This window comes from Siniperca chuatsi, linkage group LG8 (assembly GCF_020085105.1).
Source record: "Siniperca chuatsi isolate FFG_IHB_CAS linkage group LG8, ASM2008510v1, whole genome shotgun sequence".
NCBI classification, from domain to species: Eukaryota; Metazoa; Chordata; class Actinopteri; order Centrarchiformes; family Sinipercidae; genus Siniperca; species Siniperca chuatsi.
The window spans coordinates 24,276,437-24,300,671 of record NC_058049.1 but is presented as its reverse complement, the minus strand read 5'-3'; the positions used below and the strand labels follow the sequence as shown (position 1 = coordinate 24,300,671).

Below are 24,235 nucleotides of genomic sequence, written 5' to 3'. Positions count from 1 at the left end.
CATTTGCACGTGCTTTACATTCCTTTTAATGTGTTAAACCAGCTATCTAACACTTTTGTTTGTTCGGTTCGTTCAACGAACTAAGATGCAGGACAAGACGTGTGTTCATGTTTGTATTTTAGTTAAGAAGGCAACGTTAGCAGGAAAGCTAACGTGGGTTGTTGTGTTCGGTAGCAGGCTGCTGTCTGGGAGTAATCAGGAGATTAATCAATTAGGAAAATAACTTATTGCAGTCCTGTATAAATAATTAAAAAACAGCTCCACCTCACCTAACTACACCAGAGAAATGCTTTCTATACATGAATGTATCAGCAATAATAATCTAATGATATAATATATAATAAGAAATCTTCAGTGAGTGTGACGTGACTGCTTTATGAAAAGATTTTGATTGGCTGTATGGAAATAAGTTCTCCGTCTACGTAGACAGAGCGTGCAAAGATAAGGGGCACAATCATGAAACCAAAAATTATATAATATTAATTTCTCCCTTTTGGTTTCTTTCTCACACAAGGACATAGGACATGTGATTTACAGAGCAGATGTGTACTGTATGCTCTAGCAGAAAAAACCCCTTTAAACTATCTCTTGTATAATTTTGTAATAAGCTAAGAGTGGCTGTGAGGCAAAAGAAAAACCCTCTTAACTGTTCTATATTGCTTTTATAAAAATAAATGCTATTCTGTATTAATACAGTGTCAAGAGACTTGTTTCTTGCATAATACAGAGGGGACATAGCATTGTATTTGCATAGAAAGTATATGTCCATTAGCCCTTATTTTTGGCTATTGAATTATTAAAATCTGAATAATTTACTGTGACCTAGCAATGCAGTTCTTTAGCAGGAGCTAAGCAAAGTTGGGTATATATTGTATTTTTCCAACCTTTAATATGTGTGCTTTAACTGCCATGACAAGTCGGAATGTTTACTATGAGAAAGGTCCATTGGCCTTTTTTATGGAAGACATTTTGACACGTCACAGTAGGAAAGGTGAAACTAATGATGGCTGAATTCCATTTAGATGCTTCAGTTTCAGGATCCTGGTATTGTACACTGCCGTGGCTTACTGGGACTTACCCGTGCCTTTCCTACTATGACGAGCCAAAGTGTTTGCTGTAAGAAAAGTCTATTGTGCATGTTTGTGCTGTGGATTTGACCGTTAATCAGCCAATCTGAACTACAGGACTGTATTATTATTATTATTATTATTATTATACTGATGATTTTAACTGCACCTGTGATGCTATCAAGATGATGACGAGACACACTGCATACTTCTCATTATTTTAAATGATTATACAAGTGTTTCTGGTAAAAAGCCTTTCTGGTGGTGAATGTGGGCTTTTAAATCCCAAATCAAGTGCTGAAATATTGAAATATACTGTACTTTCAATTAGAAGTGATGACAGGCTAATCTTCTTTCCCTGGTTTACTGTATGTGTGTGTGTGTGTGTGTGCAAAACCCTCTACAGCTCTACTATGTGATTTCAGATAACTGGCTCAAAGACTTTGAGTGAGTGCGTGCGTGAGTGCGTGCGTGCGTGCGTGCGTGTGTGTGCAAAACTCTCTACAGCCTTTGTATTCATGGCCTATGGTCAAATCTAATTTAGTTTCTGTATTTTGAATTAAATCAGTTGAAAAAAAACTGATTTTTTTTCTAAACTCCACCAAACCCGTGTTTCAGATCAATATTAACGTTTTTTTCTGCTCTTCTTGCTGCCATAGTTGCAATAAAGCGTTTTATTTTATACTTTTTTGCAGACCGCACGCAACAAGATTTGGGATTACCCTATTTTCTTTTTTTCTTTTCATTTGTAGCTTGTAAAGACTAATGCTGGTGTTCAGACTACCGGCGCCAAAGCTGCAAAACGGCCAAGCGTGGCCAGCTGCAATGTCGCCGTGTCGCCACTGAAGTGCTGCTCAATTGCTCGTTGACGTAACATAGCGTCAGCTTTTATCATGATGCCACTGACTGTATTCACCGGCATTAGCACTTTGTCTAAATGCTTACAAGACCCAAGGTTTATGTTCCCCATCCCCAACTCAAACACACACACACACACACACACACACACACACACACACACACACACACAAAATACACAAGCAGAACAGTACAGCGTGGGATACATACAGTGTTGTAAATTGTAAATCACACCGTAAGACACCATAATGTTTTTATCTGTTTTTAGAAAAAAGTCTACCTGTTAAAAGACGGGATGTGTGATAGTGGTTGTTTTAAAGTTGCTGTGCCCTTCGTTGAGTGAATTAGGTCAGACGGCCGCGGTTCCCGAGGTGATGCAAAATGACGTGCTTTACTTTATGAAACCACTGAGAGGTCAAAACCTAAAGGGGACTGTCAGGACACCAGGCACGTTTAATATAGGAATGGATACAGGTTTAGCTCACAGCTTTGCCTGTTCTGTGGAATGGCCTATTCTCCTGACGTGGTCACCTCACAGTATGATTTTCCCGTGGGTGCTCAAGATTGCCCATGGGTGCTTGGGGGCTCGAGAATCGGCACTTATGGTACGAAGTGTCTGACATGACATTGGAGACAACTGTTTTCATTCCCTCTCCAATTTACTGGAGTTGCACTTGAGCGGGACATAGTTATGATTTCAACCCACTTTAATGTTTGGTGTCACTGTAATTGTGTTTACAGCATACAGTGCATCTTCATACTGTCTGGATACTGTTTGCTCGTTAAAGTGAGAATCAGAATAATACATGCTATGTTGTCTCTAACACACTGTTCCCAACCGTGTCCCGTTTTCTGAAGGTGCCAGTGGAGAATAGAGAGATGAAGACTTTATCCCTCCTCTTCCTCCTCCTCCTCCTCCTCGCCTCAGGAGCCTGTGACGGCGTCAAGTACATCTCCAAGAGGAACTCAGGTAGGACGAACAGCCTTGGTTGTTGTCTACAGGCGCACTTTAATGTCATGTCATTTTGCTGAAAATGAGCCTGTCTCTCCTTGAAAGTTCCCAGGCTTTGTCTTTGAGGTTTTTGTCTCTCACTGGTATTCCCTTTGTTTGTTTGTTTTTGTTTTTCTGTTTCACTGTCATCCTTATTCATTGCAAACACTCTTCAGTCTTTGAATAGAACGATAATGCTACCTCTTGTCTTTTCTCATCTACTTCCCCTAATCTCCCTCTTGCTGCCAAATGCATGCCCCCTCTCTTCTTTCCCAACTAATCTCGCCCCTCCTGTCCTTTCTGATGCACTGGTATCTCTTAACCTGATGCAATGGATACGTCCTTCTACTTTGCTCTAGCTTCTTTCTTCACAATCACCACCTCTGCCTTTCTCAAATAACATTTCTCTCCAAACTCTATCTCAGAGCTCAGATAGCTGCCTTCCCTGTTTCCTTGCCTCTCCTCTTTCTGCTGAGGGTGTGTAATGATCAGCCTGTCTGACTGCTGCTGCTGTTATGCTCATTTGTGTATCAGCGGCCAGCCGACGACAGATCTGCTGATGGTCTTTTTATTCGGGATCGATCTGTTGTGTCTCGCTGATCAGCTTGACAGAAAGAGTTTGATTGGGCTATTGATGTTTGGCATGCGGTCTCAATAATCCTTTGTAAGATACTGTATAGTGAGCTTAGTATGCGTGTCATAGAGGTGAGCTATACATAGCTTTGTTAACATATGGACACATTGTGCTTCAGTTTCATGCTGTCTTTATGTTTGAATAGCATCATTCATGTTTATCAGAATCAGAAATACTTTATTGATCCCCGTAGGGAAACTTTGTTACAGTAGCTCGCCTTTACGTCAGTGCACACAGGAGAAAGTACTAGAAAACGATATGATATGACGATATAAACACTATAAAACAGGTCAGAAAATAAATTAAGTATCATGTCGGTATAAGTATACGATAAACTAAGTGTCGAGTACCAAGTGGGTTTACTGGTTGATGATGAAAGTACAGTATAATAATACAATGTAACCAAACTAGTAGAGGTTCTGTAATTATAGATATAACCAACAGCATTTGTAATTTTACTGTCATGTAGTCCTACCAAGTCCTGAAAGTGATAAAAACACTGACTTACTGACTTTTTAGCAAACTCAGGTCATCTAATTTTAACAATCCAATTAGAATTGATTCCCCTGTAATGTAATCCTGTCCCACAAATGTGCTTGCTTGTAAGTGAGAGTGTAGGTCCTGGCGCTTTAATCGAGGGAATTTGAGGGCAACCATAACAATCCTTTAGAGATCCTTTGTAATTACACACACAGCATCTAAGAATTACATTACAGGGCTTCAGCGAGCTACTGTAAAAACAACTCCAGTTGAGTTTTTATGCCCTCTTTTCAGCTTCTCACTATGAGTGATGGGATCCTACATGAACACACTGTTTCCTAAGAACAGTTTTGGTTATTTCACATGAGAGATTTCTGTATTTATGTTTTCCTCTGTGCTCTTCCCACTGGTTTGAGGTGGGTGGGGCTCAGTTGTGCCCATCAGGATTTAGCAACATTTGAATCAGAATCTGATGGCAGTCGTTGCGTTGTTGGTCGCTGTCAGTCATATCTGATCAAACCACACCTGCACAGTCCTGAGTTGTTGAGTGTTGAACTCTTAAAGGAATAGTTTGGCATTTTGCGAAATGCGCTTATTCGCTTTCTGGCGAGAGTTAGATGAGAAGATTGTCATTGTTAAGTACATTAAATATGAACATACAGCCAGCAGCTGGTTAGCTTAGCTTAGCTTAGCATAAAGACTGGAAACTGGGGAAACAGTTAGTTTGCCTCTGTCCAAAAGTGACAAACTCTTGAAGAAGTTGGCAAGCAACAAGTGGAGACTACAGGAAGTTACCGTTCCTGGCCAACAAATAGTCATAACCCCCTTTAAAAGGGAAAAAAAAAGTTTTTCACTTGGGATATAACGTGTTAATTAGTGAGCTTTAGAGGTGCTGGCAGGCGGATTTTGTTACCTTCTGACAGAATCAGGCTAGCTGTTTCCCCCTGCTCCCAGGCTTTGTGCTAAGCTCTAACTGCTAACTAGCTACTTGTTCATCTACATATTTACTGTACAGACATGAAAGTGGCATCAATGTTCTCCTACAACACATGGCAAGAAAGTGAATAAGCATGTTTCCTAAAATGTCAAACTATACCTTTTAATAAATATTCTGCGGATGTCTTTTTTTTAAACTATGATTGTTACATATTTAGTCAAGAATCGTTAATTTTATAGAGAAACATTTAGGATTTTATTGGGCCTTTAATGATCCACAAAAGATGCAAAATTGCAACAGGAACATATCAGGTCCTATTTATGATAACTGAATGTACTGGTGGTAGTGAGACGTGTTATGTAATTTACAAGTAATAAGATTCCAGCTTGTAGGGAAATTCTGTCCTCTCTTCACTTCCTGTAAACGGAGGTCAAAGGTCAGTGTCATCTACAGGACAGCAGCCCTGCAGCTGGCTTTATTGTTGTGGGGAAGGACAGGGATGGCCTGGAAACAGTTAAGCAGAAACTTGCTAAGTTTCCAGGCCATCCCGAAGTCCTCCCCGCAAGTATCATGAGGCAAAACCTCCAGGCTACAGTGATATGGAATAGATCCATTTTTGGTCAGACAAATAGACAAAAGACGATGAGTAAAAATAACACAACACAATTTTGTTGAATTTGTTACTCTGCAAGAGTAAAAAAAGAGAAAAAAGCGTAGTGAGGGTGGGTTTCTGCGTGTTCACTGTACTCCCTGCTCAGTCTCATCTTCTCTCACCTTTTTCTTTCTGAATGTCTGTGTCTCTCTCACATTCAACATGCTGACTGTGTGGGTGAGCTGGTGGGAGTTTTTGTTTGGTATCTGCTGTGCATGTGTGCGCGTACGCTCGCAGGCATACCTGCATGTGTGAACGGTCCCGCTTCATGCCATATTCGACAGTGACTGTGTGTGTGGGTGCTGTATATATCCAGGTTTGAAGTGTTTGTGAGCGTGTGTATGTGTGTGTGTGTGTGTGTGTGAACTCCTAAGTGTGTTCAGTGGATGCTCTCTGTGTGCTCTCCTGTGTGTGTGTGTGTGTGTGTGTGTGTGTGTGTGTGTGTGGGAGAGGTGTGCACAGAGCAATTATGTGATCAGAGCAGAGCCAAACGGACATTTATGTGGGCGACCGCTACAGTCGGCCAAAGATAGGCTGTTAGATCTTTTCTCTCCATTACTGTCGGTGTGTGTGTGTGTGTGTGTGTGTGTAACTGGACACCATATGGATAGGAACTACCATTTCCTATTGTCAGTCTCCCTGCTGTGCTTTGATGCAACACCCGCTGCAGCAAAAAGGGGACAAATTGTGCTGAGACAAAGCAGACAGAAAGGGTGGTGGTAGGTGAGGAGACACTTTAAAGTCATTGTAATACAGATCAACACACAAATAATAAACAAGTGTTAGCTACAGAAACAATACAATGACAAAGTGATACTATATTTGATCCCTGTAGGGAAATCCTCGCCTCCCTCCACACGGAGGTCAGAGGTCAGCTAGTGTATGTATCATCAGCCCTGAAGCTGGTCGGCTTCGGTGCCTTGCTCAAGGACACATTCAGCGTGGTTGATGCTTGCCGTTTCTCGCGCTGGCTTCGACACACTAAAACACCCTGATTCACAAACATACAGAAACAGCAAAGTAAGGCAAAGTACATACGAGTTTAATGGCCATCTTCCTGTCAGCTAAAGAGTGTGCAGACACACTGGAATAAGGAGGCTGCATCATAAAGAATGCATATTACAACTTGTAGTAAACAAGCTACAGCATGAAGTATATATACAGCAGCTTGAAGGAAGCAATGCAATATGTGCTGGTAATATCAGGTAATATGGTAATATGGTACCATGGCTACCATGGCTGGTAATATGCTGCAATTGGAGAACAAGGTCAAAGTACAGAGAACTAATTTAGTAATTATGTGTAGAATTTGTTGATTTTGTCTTTGGTGTCTTTTCCTCTCAAGCTTCATTCACACCCCCAGTGTACTGATTATTCCATTGCGTTGAGTCCTATTCCTGCTGCAAAATGTACATTCAATACATCCTGTGGTTGAAATATTTCAGCATTTTTGTTCCAGCTCCTCAGTCATGTCGGTATCTGATCACGCAATTCAATCTGTTCTTGTTTATCTGATTTATTCTGTGAAAATCTATCAATCTTTTGGTAGAAGTTCTGTTTGAAGTTCTGTTCAATTTGAAAAGTTGGACACAGTTGTGTTTGCACATTTTTAAAGTTCTGAAACCCGATCAAAGTGTAGAGGCCATAAGTATTTTAAGGTCATGTCTATTTCATATCCATATCATTTTACTTCAACTGCACTAATTATTGTATAGTTTGCTTCACAACTGTGCATATGCATGTTTTTTTTTTACATACTGTAAAAACTGCACAGCCCATTTACACACCGGGCCTATATACACTTAATCATTTTAACACTTATATTACTAATATTTTTATAATATAATAATTTTTATCTTTTGTATTTATTTATCTAATCCCTATTGTCCCACCCTGTTTTTCACTGTATATATTGTAAGAGCAAATGAAACCTTTGAATCTTGAATCCATCTAATACTTAATATTGTTCCTTATGCAGCGTCACAAGAAGGTTATTATAATATATTCAGGATTTAACTAATGAGGAACTCATGACTGTCTTGTATTTGGTGGAACTACACTACTAACTGCTAATAAGATCAGAGGAGTTAGACTGGTTTATTTGTATCTTTATGCCATAGACTGTATATGAAGATGGATGACATGACAGCTCCCCAAAAAGTGAAGCCAAAACATTTCGATACCGCAGCGGCAACCCCGATCACTACTGCGCAGACTCTGGCTCCAAATGACGCCACCAGCGCAAGACTGCAGCTCCCATATCCGGGATATTACGCGTCGCCCATCTTTATATACAGTCCGTGGTGAATGTATACACACGGATGATAGAAAGGTGTTGTTCCACCTTGATCCTCCAGAAAAGCTTCAGTGCTCCTTGTCATATTCTCCAAGTCTCGGAACTCTACTGGAGGGATGAACAGCGTTCTTCAAAAGATGTTTTATCATTTAGCGTTTTGATGATGGTGCGGAGAGTGCTGACTAACACGAGTCTCCTGAATCTCCCATAGGTGTTCGGATGGCATCTGTATCATTATGTTTCTCCGCTCATTTATTCAAGTTTTTCCTTTCCTTTTTAACTGCTGTAAAAAAAAAAGAAGAAGTGTTTTTTCATGTGCATTTCCAAAAAGCACCTATTTACGTAAGGTATTACTTTCTAGACTGCAGACCCACTGTATTGTATAGGAGAAATCACAGTGAAGCTAATGGTGTTGAAGTAACTACATTTGCACAAAGGCAGAACTGTTTCTTAGATTAGCCCATTTCACTGAAAGTGCTAATGAGCTCGACAGTTGCTACACAGGCATGGCATGCTGAAAATAATGCCTGGAAGTCATACAGGCACTTTTGTGCAGAATCACACACACACTCTCCCTCCTGCACAACCAATCCCGCACATAAACACTCAGGCATCTACACACTCAAACATATACATAGTCACACCACTTTTACACATACATGTACACAGACACATTATTCGTATTAATGTCTTAATTGCAGAGAACTCAAATTCAATTAGTGCATACTCCTTGCTTCATCATCTCTCCGTCCTTCTCTCCATCTCTCCTGGTCGTCTTAGTCAAGGCCAGATCTTAACGGCTTCAGCGCTCCAGATAAAACCAATAGATTAGCTGAGATGGTGAGCCGAAAGATAACGCAGACTCTTATCTAGATCCCTGCTGGGCTGATACAGCAAGAGAGGGAGACACAAACAAATAAAACGTAAAGCAAGAGAATGGTCTTCTGTATGTGTGTCCATACTATATTGTCTTCCTCATTATTTAGTAATAAGATGTATTTCCATGTTTTAACTGAAAGTGTGAGACTGATATATATATATAATTTTTACCTCTCCAAGCTAGTCCATATCACTCCTGCTCCACTTTATGCTTTTTTCTTCTGTCTCTTATTTCTGTCCCACCTGCCATGTTTTAACAGTCTTTAAAGACCTCCACATGATGTGCTGATACAGATGGTTTGCCTCGTGCGTGTGTTCGTGCAATATGCGTGTGTCAGGGTGATCGAGTGCAAGTGAATGCCCTTGCATTTATGTGTGTGAATGTGCTTGTCTCTGTGTGTGCGCGAGTGTGTATTCTGACACAGCTAAAACCTGAGATCAAAGCGCGATTAGATCTCAGTGTGATCTAATCGCAAATGAACTCCTAGCATGCAAAGCAGAGTAAAGATAACAGGGTCTGTTTTTGTCTGTGTGTGTGTGTGTGTGTGTGTGTGTCATGCTTCAGTGTGGAGTGAGACATATTTGCTTTGTACATATATATATATGTATGTAACATGTATATAACGTAGAAACTGCGTATCTGTGTGTGTGCTGACTAGCTTTGAGAAAACACACACAGGGCTGTCTTTGCTACTGCCACACACTCACATGCACACACACAGAGGCCGGTCCCTCCCTCTCTCTGCACACTATATCTACTTTTGCATTAGAAAACATCTGAAGTCGAGCAGATGTTTAACTTGTGTTTTCCATGCAGACAAATTATTATTGACGCACTTGGTTTTTACGCTTGGCTGTGATCGACTTTGCTGCACAATGGACACGAATGTCAGGCTCTGTAAAACAGTGACTTCTCTTAAAAATGAGTTTGTTAGAAAAATGTACATTACGATTAATCCTGATATATATATATATAGGAGACAGTGCAAAAACACAAAGTAGCATCCTGTACTGGAGATCCAGAATGACTTTATCTTCTATTTAAAATGTTGAGTGGTTGTTTGAGGAGCGATGTGAATGTCTTTGCCATTACTCTTGGTGTTGCTCAAAGTGCTGAGGGCAAAAAGGCAAATTACTTATTCACCATTGTGGAAAATGCAGACAGGGACAGAGAACAAGAGAACTAGAGCAGGGGATGAGAGATATTCAACATTTATAAGCTCTTATTGTACTACAGCAGCTGGAGAGAGACAGTTTAGTTTTGCCCGGGATGCTGAATGGTGCAGGTAAGTGATGTAACTTCATGACAGAGCAGCAACAAATGGCAAAAACAAAAAAAGTTACATTATGATGGATTTTTTTCCCCCCAGTTTAATTTCCGAGTTAATTTTGGTTTCCAGAGATCTTAACATGTACATTTTTCAGTTAGCTTAAGTATTGTCAAGTGTCAAAAGCACTGACCCTTTAGTTTTATGCAGTGAAACCAGTAAAATAAAGATTTAAAAGTCCAGATTTTAGTGTGTTTTCAGACCACCGCACAGCTTCACACATTTTGTCTTAATTAAATGAGAAGAAGTCACATCACAGTTTGAGTGTCTGCTCACTCCAAAAGACTAATGAGCAGCAAAAAATGGACGGTAGCCGTTCATTTTCACTCCGATCTGGCCATGGGGGCCAGGCGTCGGCTGGATATAACATAACATGGGGAAGTTTTCCATGGATGTTTCCCAGACATACCTCAACTACACTACGTGCACTACGCTACGTTCTCTCTGTCATGTATAAAGCGACAGGAGGGAAAAAGGCTCCAGCGATCTCAATACATTTCTTACGATCATTCAGAAGGCATAACATGGGGTTGAAGTGTTTATCCGATCCCTGATCAGTGCAGTTATTGAGTGATCTGTGTAGGTGAGGGAGCAGCGTTAGTTAGGACCCATGAGGGCGAGCAACACTTTTGTCTCACTGTTAGTCCACCATGTGTTTGTGTTCGTTTATGGATATTTGTAAGCTAGCCTGCCAGCTAAACTGTTATTGTAACTAAACTGCTAAAGCGCAAAAGGTATTCTTCTACCAAACTGTTTCTAATAAGTTACCGCCACCCATGTAGCCTGAGTAAACCAAGACGGATTCAACCAGATTTGAGGTATAGTCTAAATGAAAGTGTGTTACATCTCATCTGGATTTTATCTGCATATGAGACACTTACAAAAAAGTGTAAAAATTGATATTGGGAAGAGCTGGACTTGATACTATATCTTGATACTTGATAATATATCCCTGCTCTTACGCTCCTGTGGAGCAATGCACTGACGTGATTGAGCAGCTGTAACAAAAGAGTTTTTAAAGATCAATAAAGTATTTCTGACTCTGGTTCTGATTCTGGAGGTGACTGTGAGTGGGCCAGTTGGGAGCGACGAGCAGCCAGTCTTTTGGTGCGAGCACACAGTAAAGCTTTGGATAACTAGAAACATTCAGACATGTTACGTGCAGATATGACATAACAGAGATGCGGAATGATGTCATTTCACTGTGTTGTGCATATGTGTGTGCCCATCGTGACATTTAGCATAAAACTATTTTCTGTGTTTACAGCACTCCTAGCACCCCACACACACACACACACACGCACACACTCATTAACACAAGTGGCTATGTCACATAAAGACATTCACTTAACTTTTTTCCACTCCACATACAGCTGTGCCTGTGTGTTACACCTCTTAAACTAAAGATAACAGGCTGTGTGTGAGGCTCCTGTGTGTATGTGTGTGTGTGTGTGTGTGTGTGCTTCAGCTTGCTCTAACTGAACCAGTACATGTAGATTGAAGCTGCATGTAGCGACATTAGCAAAGACCAGTTTACTAACCACCATAAATAGTTGCTGCTTTATGTTTTTCTGTGTTGCTCCCAGTGGCCTGCACTGTAACATTCAAGTCCTTTTAAGATGGTGCTTTTCTGCGTAATGCCCTATATTTTAATCTAACGCTGTTGAATTGAAATCACATCATTTAGACACTTGGTTCCAGAAAATAAAACGAGATTAAGGGCTCCACGTTTACTAATGGGGCATTTTAAACACTCTTCACTGATACTTCTAATACCACCGTACCAATCTCTACACCGGGCAATTGATCTTCTGAGAGCAGAGTAACACGATAGCCAAATGTGTTATGTCCTCCCAGGCAATCAGAATTGAAGGTGCTATTTTCCCTCGTCGTGTTTCTGCTCCTCCTGAACAAGGACATCAGTTTTCTCTCAGGAGAGGCTTTTGTGGCGGAAGCCCCTCCAGACTCTTCTGTCTGTCTGTCTGTCTGTCTGTGTGCCCTGTGGAACAGGGAAGGGAAGAGAGCTGATTTGATTGGTTCGAGACCAGACTGATGACAACCCAAACAAACTCTGATGATGTATGTATTTTTCCAAATCCCAACTTGTTTTCAGCTGTACCACAGTCACACTACGCACTTAGGAAATCACCAAAAGTCAGAAACACACTCTACTGTAGCAACTGGAACCACTGAGTCATAAAAAATAGAGGCCTATGACTTCTGTAGATATTTTGACAGTGTTCTCTGCTGGTGACGCTCTTAAAGGAATAGTTTGACATTTTGGGAAATGCGCGTATTGGCTTTCTTGCTGCGAGTTACATGAGAAGATCAATACCTCTCTCATGCCTGTATGCTAAAGTCTTGAGCTGCATCCAAAATCACTACCCTCATTCCCTCATTCACTCCGCCCTGTAACAGACTGATTTGATTATCTTTGAGACTAGATGCAACTTTTCATTCTGGTGCTAACTGGACTTAATACAATATCATGACAGTAAACTGCAATGAAGGGTGTTTCACCTAAAAACTAAATGAATCAAGACGCATTCCTACACCGAATGATTTGAGAAGCAGGCTTTTTCTGTGTGTTCTCTCTTTCACTTTACAGCTAAATATACTACTCCATATATATATATATATATATATATATATATATATATATATATATATATATATTCCTCTCTTCTTTGGCATCCATTTTTACTGTATCTGTCTCTCTTCCTCCTCTCCCCTATTTCTATCCCTAGTCTCGCACTTTGTCTCTCTCGTTTCTGCAGTGTCCTTCCGTCCTCTCTGTCTCTCTTTTTTCACTTTCTCGCTCTCTGTCTAATCGGCTTTAGGCGGGGGTTCTTGGTGTGTAGCTACTAGGCTATAATGTCAATGAGGGTGACTGTGTAGCTACAAGAGGGAAAATGGAAGTAAAGTAAAAAGGATGGCCTACTGGATGTTCCCATAGCTTTCTCCTCTTAAATAAAGATGTCTTTTAGTCATGTACTGTAAAGTCCTGCAATGAAATTTTATTTTTAGTTTATCAAGTTTTCAAGTTTGAGCTGAACCCTCAACTTTATGATCCTTACATTTTTTTAACAAACTTTTGAAGCTTATGAAGTAAGGTGAAAATGCCACGCTGTTCCTCTCTGCCTTCCTCACTTCTCCACTCCTCTTCTTTTTCCTTCTCTCCACATCTCCACGTTGTCCCTCCCACTCCCTTTCTTGCATCCCCACATCCCTCCCTCCCTCTCTCTTGTCCCCCATGTCTCCATGTCTTTGTTGTGCTCCAAGGTCATATTAAAGATTCATCCATTCTCTGGTTCTGCAGTCAAATATTGATAAAGCGTGACACGGCTTTGACTCTGTACACCTAAGGGTTCCACTCTTCATGCACACACACACACACACACACAACCTTGAATGTCCATACACCTATAGTGTACACAAATACCAATATGACTGTTGTACAAATACAAACAAGAGCAAACATAGGCGTTCAAACACAAACACACTGTAAAAAATCTAAACACACAAGTAATTTACAGCTTTGTAAGTTTACCGTAATAACTTGATTTTCTTGAAATGACAGATTTGTGTGTGTGTGTGATTTTTGACGCTCACAGTGTGTAACATTTTCATAAAACCACCTATTTAAGCAGCGGTGGAGGAAGTATTCAGATCCTTTACTTAAAGGAGCTGTATGCGACTTTCACTGCCACTAAATGTCGCACTAGAGCACCAAAACAAATGGGCGCTACGGCCCACCAGACTCCATTGGAAAAAAACTGTAATTTTACCTTGCAGATCATGTAAAACATACAAAAGCAAACAAAGCAAAGAACACAGAAGATCTGTTTACAACAGAAACAGAGAGAGTGTGACGTCATTCTCTGCTCAGGACGCCATTACTCCACTACATCTTTACATAGCAAATAGTTCTTTGCTGCTGTATTAATGTTCAGAATCTCTTAAAAGTAAAAGTACCTTTAAGTAAAAGTACTAATACCACACTGTAAAAATAACCTGTTACAAGTAAAAGTTTAAGTAAAATTTTACTTAAGTAAAAATATTTAAGTATAATCATTAAAATGTATTAAAGTATCAAAATTACTCAATGCAGAAACATGTCTCCTGTGAGTGTTATGCTATTATATATCATATGATCAGATTATTATTAGTCATGCATTAATGTAAAAGCAGGATTTTACTGTTGTAGTTGGTTGAGGTGGAGCTGATTTTTAACTATTTGGTATCAGACTGCAACTAATGATTATTTTCAATATGCATTAATCTGCTGATTATTTTCTCCATTAATGGACTGATTGTTTGCTTTGTAAAAAATTATGAAAATAGTGAGAAATGCCGTCACAGCCCAAAGTGACACCTTCACAATGCTTGTTTTGTCCAAACCTCAAAATTATTAACAATAAATTAAAATGATTGAAATAATTAAAAGGAAAAGCAGCAAATCCTCACATATGAGAAGCTGGCAGCATGAAATGTTTTTTTCATGAAAAATGACTTAAATGATTTTCAAAATAGTTGCCACTTAATTTTCTGTCAATGGATTAATCTTGTACTGTAAATACTGCTGTTCCTGCAGCATAAGAAGGCCACGTTTACACTGTATCCACACCGGCTATGACCTTATTTTGCTTCAACATTAACTGATGTCACCACATTAGTGCAGATAGTTTGAGTGTAAGCAGGTGCAGCGTTGGAAGGCTAAATTAACTTCAGCAAGATTGGCTTCATTGCTACTGCAATCATTCATAAACAAGTAAATAGATAAAAGCCATTTTAATATCTTTGGATAAGAGTAATAGGTGCAGGGGAAAAAATGTATTAGAAATATTCATTAAATAGAAAGGAAGAAGAAAATCTCTAATCTTACCCAGTTATTTCGAATTTCTGTATTTTACTGTCCATTATTAGTTGTTAATTAAGTGCATATATGTCAGATTTTAATTGACTTGAAAAGATGGATCTTTTAATGTAAAAAAATAAATATTTCTTATGGTTACTTCCCTTGAATATTTAACTTCCACTATACAGATTTTTTTTTCTCTGTGCTTCCCTGAAATTTGAGGTGTGCAGGAACGAGCATAAAATTGGGACATCACAAAGTATGGGAAGCCTGTATGTAACTTATACAAGCTTCACATGGAAACACTTGAAAAACTCCAGAGCACATACACTGAAAACAGATTTTTCTGTGAAGTTAGAGACTGGTTAAACTAAACATATGCATATTCATAAATTCTGGGATTTTAAACGAGTTAGAAGAGGTAGATTTGCATTTAGTCGCCTTTTTCAGCAGTTTCTTGAACATTTTTTAATGAACAAACTAAATTGTATTATTTCCTAAAATGTATCTGGAGGAAATCTTTAACTTTTGTAACTTGTAGCTTTCACATTCTAAAGCTACTTATCATGGTGTCAGGCACAAAGCTGCAACATCTGTGTTTGTTTTGCATGTGTGTATGCTGTGTTAACACTGTAAGGATGTATAGTCTATATGATGACAACTGGTTGGCTGATTATAGCCTGACTTCATGATATTACAGTACATCACTGTTATCTGTGAGTTTGTGTGTGCATGCTACATGTAAAACTATGATAAAGTGTATTTGAGCAAACACTTGTCCACTTGCAAGAATCCTGAGGTGTGTGTGTGTGTGTGTGTGTGTGTGCTTGACAGTAATGAATTCGGACAGGGGGCCCAGGGGAAAGAGACTATATGTGGCCCTCTATTAATTACCCCCTTGACACACACACACTCAGCCAGACTGTGCAGAAAGATGCAAACATTCACATATACATTCCACCAGTGTCACACCAGCAGATAAGCGTACACACACATACACATGCATACACACACACAAATATATGATATAATGAATTCCTGTTGTAAACTTGCTTCCAAAATCTTTTCCTCTTTTTCTCTAACTTTCCCATTACTGATGTCTTTGTTTCCTTCTCTTTCGCTTTAAATTACGCTATTCAGTATTCTAACTTTATTCCAAACACTCACACAGACTGTCTCTCTATCTTACACACACACACACACACACACACACACACACACATTTAGTTCCTCTTCCTGTGGGCCCCCCCCTGTATCTATGTCTTCATCTCAATCTCTTTTGCAGCGAAAAGCATGACTTTATAATAGCGCGATGAGTTATAAAAACACAACCTCACAGCTGGACTCACACACATCATATATGCACATACTGGTATGTACATTAAGCACCACACACACACACACACACACACACACACACAAACACACATAAGCACATTTGCAGTGGCAGCACTAATAAATAAACAGATTACATTCACAGTGTACAAATAAGACGGAAAATAAATTAACGTTTGGAAAGCTGCCTTATGTAAAGAACAAACACATGCAGAGTGCAAGAAGAAATATACAAGGCTCAGCAAACAAACACTGACCTACAAAAATTTACCAACAAAGAGCAACATACACATGTACATACATTCAAACACACTGCTGTATACACACATGAATGGAGATACTGAAATATAATATAAATATTTATAAATATAGATCTTTAAGGCACTTAGTCACAAATACATGAGCCACACTTTATCCCAGTCACAAATTCCATCTAAATTAGTTGTGCTAGGTTGTCAATGAGCTTAATCTTAACAGCTTTTTTTGTATGTTTGCTGGATTTTCATGCTTTTTTTGAGCATACATTATAATACTAACAAGCGCAAACGGTGTAATCCATGTTGATCACCAAGACAAACTCAATGTATCACTGGCTCAACTGTATTTGTACTTTCACATTTGAATTATGTGTGAAGAAATGCATATACTCTTGTAAGACAATGAACTTTGTTTTTGAGAATGTCACAGTTTTTTGAGAGTCATGATTTTCAAGCCATTAGAATTTGAAAAAAACACATTTAGAATTTTTAGAATTCTGTTTTGGCTTTGACGTTAGAATGTAAATGTGTCAGAATGATGTCACAAAGACAACTCTATAGATAAAGGCTTGTAGACAAAATCTGGTCAGTTACCTTCTGGTTACCTTCAGAGTAAGAACACAGTTCAATCTTCTGTATACCTACTCAACTTAGATAGTATTTGGAAACATTTGACTGCAAAAATGTCTTCCCCAATTACAACCACAGATAAGGAAAATGAAAAGAACAAGGAGATAGCGCCTGTACCATTTCAGGTACAAAAGCATGACATACTCTCCAACAAGTCTGTACGCTACCTTGTATTGGATTTTAATGGAGAAGGACATTTTGGCAAAGTCGCCAAGTGTGTGAACTTAAAAACATCCGAGACTACGGCCATCAAGATCCACAAAAAAAGTGAATATCACAGCCTTCAAAGAGAAGTGGGAATGCTGGAAGAACTCAGGGCCCTTGACCCAGAGAAGAAGAACTTGGTGAGATTCATAGACAGTTTCATGTTCCAAGACCTGCCTTGCCTCGCCTTTGAGATGCTGGACAGGAGCCTTTGGGACCTGATGAAGGAGAGAGAGATGCAACTGACTCTCAATGAAATCCGCCCCATCACACATCAGCTACTTGTAGCATTAGAAGCCCTGAAAGGTATCGGGATCGTTCACACAGACCTGAAACCTGACAACATCATGCTTGTCAACCACCAGGATCAGCCCTTCAGGGTGAAATTAATCGACTTTGGTTTGGCCCTTCCAGCATCCAAAATATATATTGGAATGAACGTGCAAACTCGTGCATACAGGGCTCCCGAGGTGACCTTGGGCCTCCCCATATCTGAAGCCATCGACATGTGGGGACTGGGATGTGTCATGGCATACCTCTATTTTGGCAGCAACCTCTTCCCTGGAAAATGTTCACACCACACCATGAAAGCTATTTGCCATCTGCTCGGTCAGCCGGGAGACCACCTGCTGAGTGCTGGGAAGAACACCTGGCAGTATTTCAGCAGGGACGAGGGCGAGGGATGGAGACTAAGGACAGCAGAGGAGTACGAGGAGGCAACCGGTGCCGAGCCCCAAATTTCAGAGTGGGTTTTTGACATTGTTGGAAATTTGGAAGAAGCAGTGGATAGCTTCTCCGAGGAAGATGACGATGTTGAATATAAAGACAGAATGGCATTTTTACACCTCCTGAAAAGGATGCTGCATCTGGAATCTGAGAAGAGATTCACACCTGGACAAGCCTTAAAACACTGTTTCATTACAATGGCTCACCTGGAAGAGGACATGGACACCAGCTCTTATGCAGATGCTGCCTTTGAGTTCATGACCGTCTGCCCCCTGGATGAATCTGATGATTCTCTCAGCGACTTCGAAGCTGACATAGAGCCAGATGACTCAAGTGATGGCGTCTCAACCACTGATGACACAGACATTAAGGCATACTTTTATGATCCTCCATACACAGCTCGCAGGACTGACTTAAGGACAGAGCCAAGCACTGATAGTTCATGTTATGGAGACACAGACCTTAAGGCATACTTTTATGATCCTCCATACACAGCTCGCAGGACTGGCTTAAGGACAGAGCCAGCCACCGCTGACTTGAATGACCATGATGGAGGCTCATGCATTTTCAGTTTCAGTGATGAAGACCGGGCATCAACTGATGACGACTCATTTGAAATCCCGGACACAGACAGTTCTAGTGAGGAAGAGTGGGTAGTTTTTGGACCCCGTTATGACTATAAAGCCACTTCCATTCATTTTGATCAAGTTCTACCCCGGACTGGCTTCAAGAGAGAATCACCAACTGCAAGTTTCAGTGAGAAAGATACACTCCCTAAGAGTTCCACTGAGGGACATTCAGACGCCGACAACTCCAGCAATGAAGGGTGGAGTGATGGATATTCAGACACCGACATCTCCAGCGATGAAGATTCAGATGCTGATGGAAATGATGACAAAGCTTTCTCCACTCCTGAGGTCTTTGACAGGTCTGCGGTCACCTAACATCCAGAAGACTCGGAGTCAGACACTGTTCTAGCTCCGCTGATGTCTCTGTTATTGGAATTAATAACAGTAACATCAGCAAAGCTACTTATGATGACGGCCCTTCAGCGGCCACTGACTTACATGAGGACTTACAATAAGGTTCTGGGCCTCTTTCTGATATGAGTTTGCATGTTCTCCCTGTGCCTGCGTGGGTTTTCTCCAGGTGCTCTGGTTTCTTCCCACAGTCTAAAGATATGCAGGTTAGTTAACTGGCAACTCTAAATTCTAAGTTTTCTTTGTTAAAAAATATGTAACAGTTTAAATAAAAATGACAAACTTAAAATGTAAATAGACGATTCATTGTTTTCATTGAGAATTTATTAATTTAGAGTCTTTTATGAAGCAAGACATTTAAAACTGTGTTTAAGCTTAATCTGACTGGACTTCTTTGCTTCTAAAGGTCTGCAGTGAACAGGAGTAATATTGAAATCATTTGTCACTTTAGTACAGTAACAAGGTGTAACATGCACAACATCCGAAGTAGTGCTGCGGAACGCTTTGGCATCATTATGTTCTCCATAGGAAGATAATGGCTTACACTTGATGGTAGTTTGACCATTAAAAAGAACAACTATCAATCAGTTTTCAGATGCCCTTAGAAACTCAGCTGGATCATATTTAGCAAATATTGGGAGATGATAAGAAGAGCAAGGCCATTTGGCTTCTTACAAACAAGTTACAAAATATAAAAGTCAGCCAGAAAATGATTATTCTGCATTCTGTTTTGAAGATTTGTCTTATAAATTAAATAGTGTTTAAGAAAGCAACATTTTTTTTATGCTAATAAGGGTAATTGAGATAACTGTGTTTGTTGTTATGTTTAAAGAAATAATCTTTTTAGAAAATTCTTTCTTTGGTGGAAATAAACAAACAAAAACATCTCATCAGTTGCTAGGTAGGCCTGCATTTTAAATTGTTTTAGTTGTTGAGTTTTTGAGTTATTCCATACTACCACAAGACAAGAAGGTACTGGATACCAAAAATAGCAGATGGAAAAAAAAGACATCCACACACTTGGGTATGCAAAAAAGACTGGGGAGGGTTTTCTTTCAGTGTCTATCAAATGAAAGAAATGAAGAATTTCCAATGTAAATAATGAAGTCAAACTTAAGTTTGAATTCTCCTCATGTTTTAAGTAAAGACGTTTGAACAATAACGATACTGCAGCTATGCATATTTTTCATGGAAGCCCATGGCAGCGATTGAAGACTGTCAACTACCATGTATTGTTCTGATATTTAAACAACTTGATATTCAGCTGTGAAACAGCAACCTTTTACGTTTTAGAAGCTACCAACTTCATATTCATATTAGCCCTTTTAGAATGCTCTTGTTTTTTTTAGGTTCAAGTTCTGTAAGTTGATTTTAGAACTGGTTCTTTAAAGCCTTAGCTACCATACTGTATACTTACTGTGCACATTACACCCCCCCCCCCATACAACATGGAGCACAGTGTCTTAACCAGTCATTAATAAGGGGGAGAGAGACAAAGAAAAAGTCGAGGGGAAAGAAAATGAAAAGGAAATAGAAGACAGAGAGAGAAAGGTAGAGATGAGGGAGTGGGGAGTTGGGAACAGCAGAAAAGAGAGAGGAAGAAGAGAGAGAAAATCTAACATGTAGTCCGTGCTGTCAGCCACTGTGTAATTAAGTTCTGCACTCTGTCTCCATCGCTCTGTAGAACTGGTAATTTAACTGGGCTGGAGCCAGGAGAGCAGATCAGAGGAGGGGAGAGCAGGGACAGGAGGACGGGTGGGGGGGGCTTGTTACATGGAGGAAGAGAAGGAGAGAAGTTAAGAGAAGTTATTGGAGAAGATGATTCAAAATGAAATAATCAAGAGGAGAGGAGAGGAGATGAAGAAAAACGAAGGAGCAGGGGTAAAGGAAGAGTAGAAGCATAAGAAGAAAAGAAAAAAGTGAGGGGAGATGACAGCAGGAAAAGAGGGAGGAGAAGACAATGGGGAAAAGAGGAGAGGAGCGGGGAGTACAAAGCAGCAGATAATTGAATAGAAAACTAGATTTTCCAGCTGGCTTGTATGGCGCTACGGGTGTCTCAAAGCTGCCAATTGGCTATTCACATTCATTTAACATTCAGAATGTTGTCAGGTCAGACTGCTTAGTGGCTTCAGCCTATGAAATTAACAACTCTGATCATTTAAGTGGAATAATAGCAATTGTGCTTAATTGACATCCCCCATCCCACTCTCATTAGTTTTATGTTTTTGTTTGGGTAGGACAACTTAAATTTGGGAACACACATAATTCCCAGCATAGTTCCACCACAGCCCAGCGTGTGCTTCTTGTGTTATATCATTACATTCTTGTCACAGAGGTGAGCATGTTCGAAAAATGAATACCCTGCGTTTGAAAAACCCAAAGGGATTGTGTAACAACATTTACTGCTGTTCGATCGCTGCACGATAAAACGGATTTTTAACCCGTTTCCCAAGTCGTGGCTCTTTTTCTCAATCCAAACAAAAATGGTAGCCAGCTATAAAGATGTCTTTGCTTAAAACAAACAATTATTTTCATACTACATACAAAAGTGGTAAGTGTTGTCATACCCCCTTGTGAGTGTTTATAGCCAGGTATTTATCTTCCAGAGAAATGGGTGCTTACACCTGGGACTCGAATGGAAATGATAATACATGAGAGACACCAACTTGGGCTAAATTTCACCATACTTCAACCTGAGCAGAGTTCTAATTAACCAGAGTAACTGAAAGCACCTGTGTGGGTGCCGTTTTTTTTTTTTTTTTTTTTATCTTAACAGGGTTAAAACCTTTTTAGTTTACCCCTTTACATGCAGTTTTTCCCAGTTTTCCCCTTAAAATTGGAGTGTATGACAGTTTCATAGTGTATATTTGTTGTCATCTTGTTCCAGCTCTTTATTGAAGCTCCATGATGAGTCTCTGAATAAAATATTCAAACCCAAGACTTCAAATGGGAGTATTCTAGATGGCATGTGTCATTTGATGCACATTTCTTCAAAATTCAATCTGACATGATTTGTGTCTTTGGAAACTTTGGGATGACCACCAGAATTTAAAGAAGAACTTAACACCAGGTTGAAAAGTAGTGTTTTGCTGCCCTCTCTGGCTGAACCTTTCAAGCCTGTTTGACCTTGTGCACTGTAAATCATTTCAAGCTGGTTCAACTTAAAGAAGTTAGTTCCCCTGCTGCCTTAAAAATGTGAGTTAACTGAACTAAGGTTGAACAATTAGTTCAAAGTGGGATCATACGTTGTGAAAATGTAAAACCAGCTGAGTTAAGTTCACTGAACTTGAGAAAATAAGTTCAATAAATGTAAGACTTTAAGTTCAATCAACAACTGTTAAGTTACACTGTAAAACTTTAAAGCAAGATACGTTTTACATTTACATTTTCACAGTTCAAAGAGTAAGTTCTTCATCTGACACAAAGTTTACAGCTGTGGCTGCTGCTGTTTGAACCAGTTTATACCAGAGTTTGTACAGAGACATGCACGTGAGGCTGCTCCCAATATCCTAATAATTTTAAGTGTATGAGACTTAATTCAATACTAAGCTTCATCATTGTTTTTATTATCATGAGAAGAAAAAACCTGAACAAGATAAACAGCAAGTTTCCATCATATATGTTTTCTTCAAACTATAAAACAGAGGGGTCTCTTGAGAGTTTTAACTCTCAAACGATGCATGCTGGGAAGTGTACTAATATGCTAATCATGTTTCTTTAGAAACAACATTTTGTTGAGTTTAGTGAACTCTCAGCAGTACAGTCATTCAACTAATCACTTCAAGCCAAAAGACTTCAAGTCAGAAGAATCAATGTTTATACGTTCTGAAGTGGTCTAAAATAAAAACTTGAACTAACTTGAAAATAATAAAACATACATTTTTAGTAACTTAATGATAAAAGATTAGCTGATTACACTAAAATTCTGTGTGATATTTTACAGTGTGGTGGTTGGGTGTGGTCAGAAATGTGCTCTACTGCACCTGTAAGCACACCCAGCATGCTGTCTTGAAGTACACCTGTACTGTACACCACTGCAACCCGGGGGTTGATCAGTTGTGTATGCATGTGTGTGACCGTGTAGTCAAAGACAGTCTAGCAGTTTTTGGTAGAGCAGTAAAATAATGATAATGTTAGTATTATTACTTGATAATCATATTTAATCATAAACATTATATACAGTAGCACCTTTCTTAATAACGTCACAAAGCTCTCACCAATGAAATGACATTAGAAGAGATACATACACCAATGTATTAATCAACAAAAACAGATACAGAGAATAAAATAGACACAATTAGACAAGCCACATAAAGCAACTTGCCATATGACATTCAGATGATAAAAAATAGTTTTCATAAAAGTATTTTAAGAGATTTACTTAATAATGCCTAGTAATGGTAAAGTGTATCTCTTGTCCAAATTGCAGTTCAAATCCGACCAATCAAAGGACAAATAAAGGGAGATAATGAGATGTATGTGTGTCTTGAGATGAGAAGAAGAGAAACAGAGAGAAATGCAAAAGCTGCAAGGCAGCAAAATTAGAAAAAAGATGGAGAAAAAACGTAAAGAGTGAGAAACAGAGAGTGGGAAGGAGAGTGAAGCAACCAAAACAAACGAGAGAAAGACAGAAATGGCTTTTCAATGTGCACGTTTCTGGGGACAAGACAGAGAGAAAGAAGAGAGGGAGAGTTAAAAAAATAGAGTGAGCGAGATGTGACACTGGTGAACCGGCTACCAAGTCATTGACCTTGTGTGTGAGCGTGTATGTGTTTGTGTGCATAAAAACACAGTAGGGGTAGTAAGAGTGTGGCAGATTTACTCCATGGGGAGTCTGAATGGACGAATGCACAAATGGGACTGTGAGTGTGTTTGTGTGTGAAAAAAAACGCTAAAGCATTCCACTGAAGGGCAATTAAAGGATAGTGTGTGTGTGTGGGTGTGTCTATGTGTTTAAACGATGGCTAGTGTGAGGCCACACTGCTGTGTAGTTGTGTATTGACATTGTAATTACCAGTGAATAATGTAGGTCCATATGTGTGTGTGCATGAAGGTGTTTGTGTGCGTGAGTGTGTGTGTGTGTGTATCAAGTGTATTCACTTGGGGAGACTTTCTATTGGCAT

General features: G+C 39.5%; 1 protein-coding gene across 3 annotated transcripts in view; it reads left to right on the top strand.

The window, feature by feature from the left end:
- il1rapl2 (interleukin 1 receptor accessory protein-like 2) overlaps positions 1-24,235 on the top strand; it is a 457,851-nt gene that overhangs the window by 115,234 nt on the left and 318,382 nt on the right. For all 3 annotated transcript variants that reach the window (XM_044205048.1, XM_044205049.1, XM_044205050.1), the window contains exon 2: positions 2,784-2,895. In XM_044205048.1, the coding sequence (XP_044060983.1) occupies positions 2,805-2,895 (91 nt within the window). In that variant the 5' untranslated portion in view covers positions 2,784-2,804. The remainder of the gene's footprint in view (positions 1-2,783; positions 2,896-24,235) is intronic.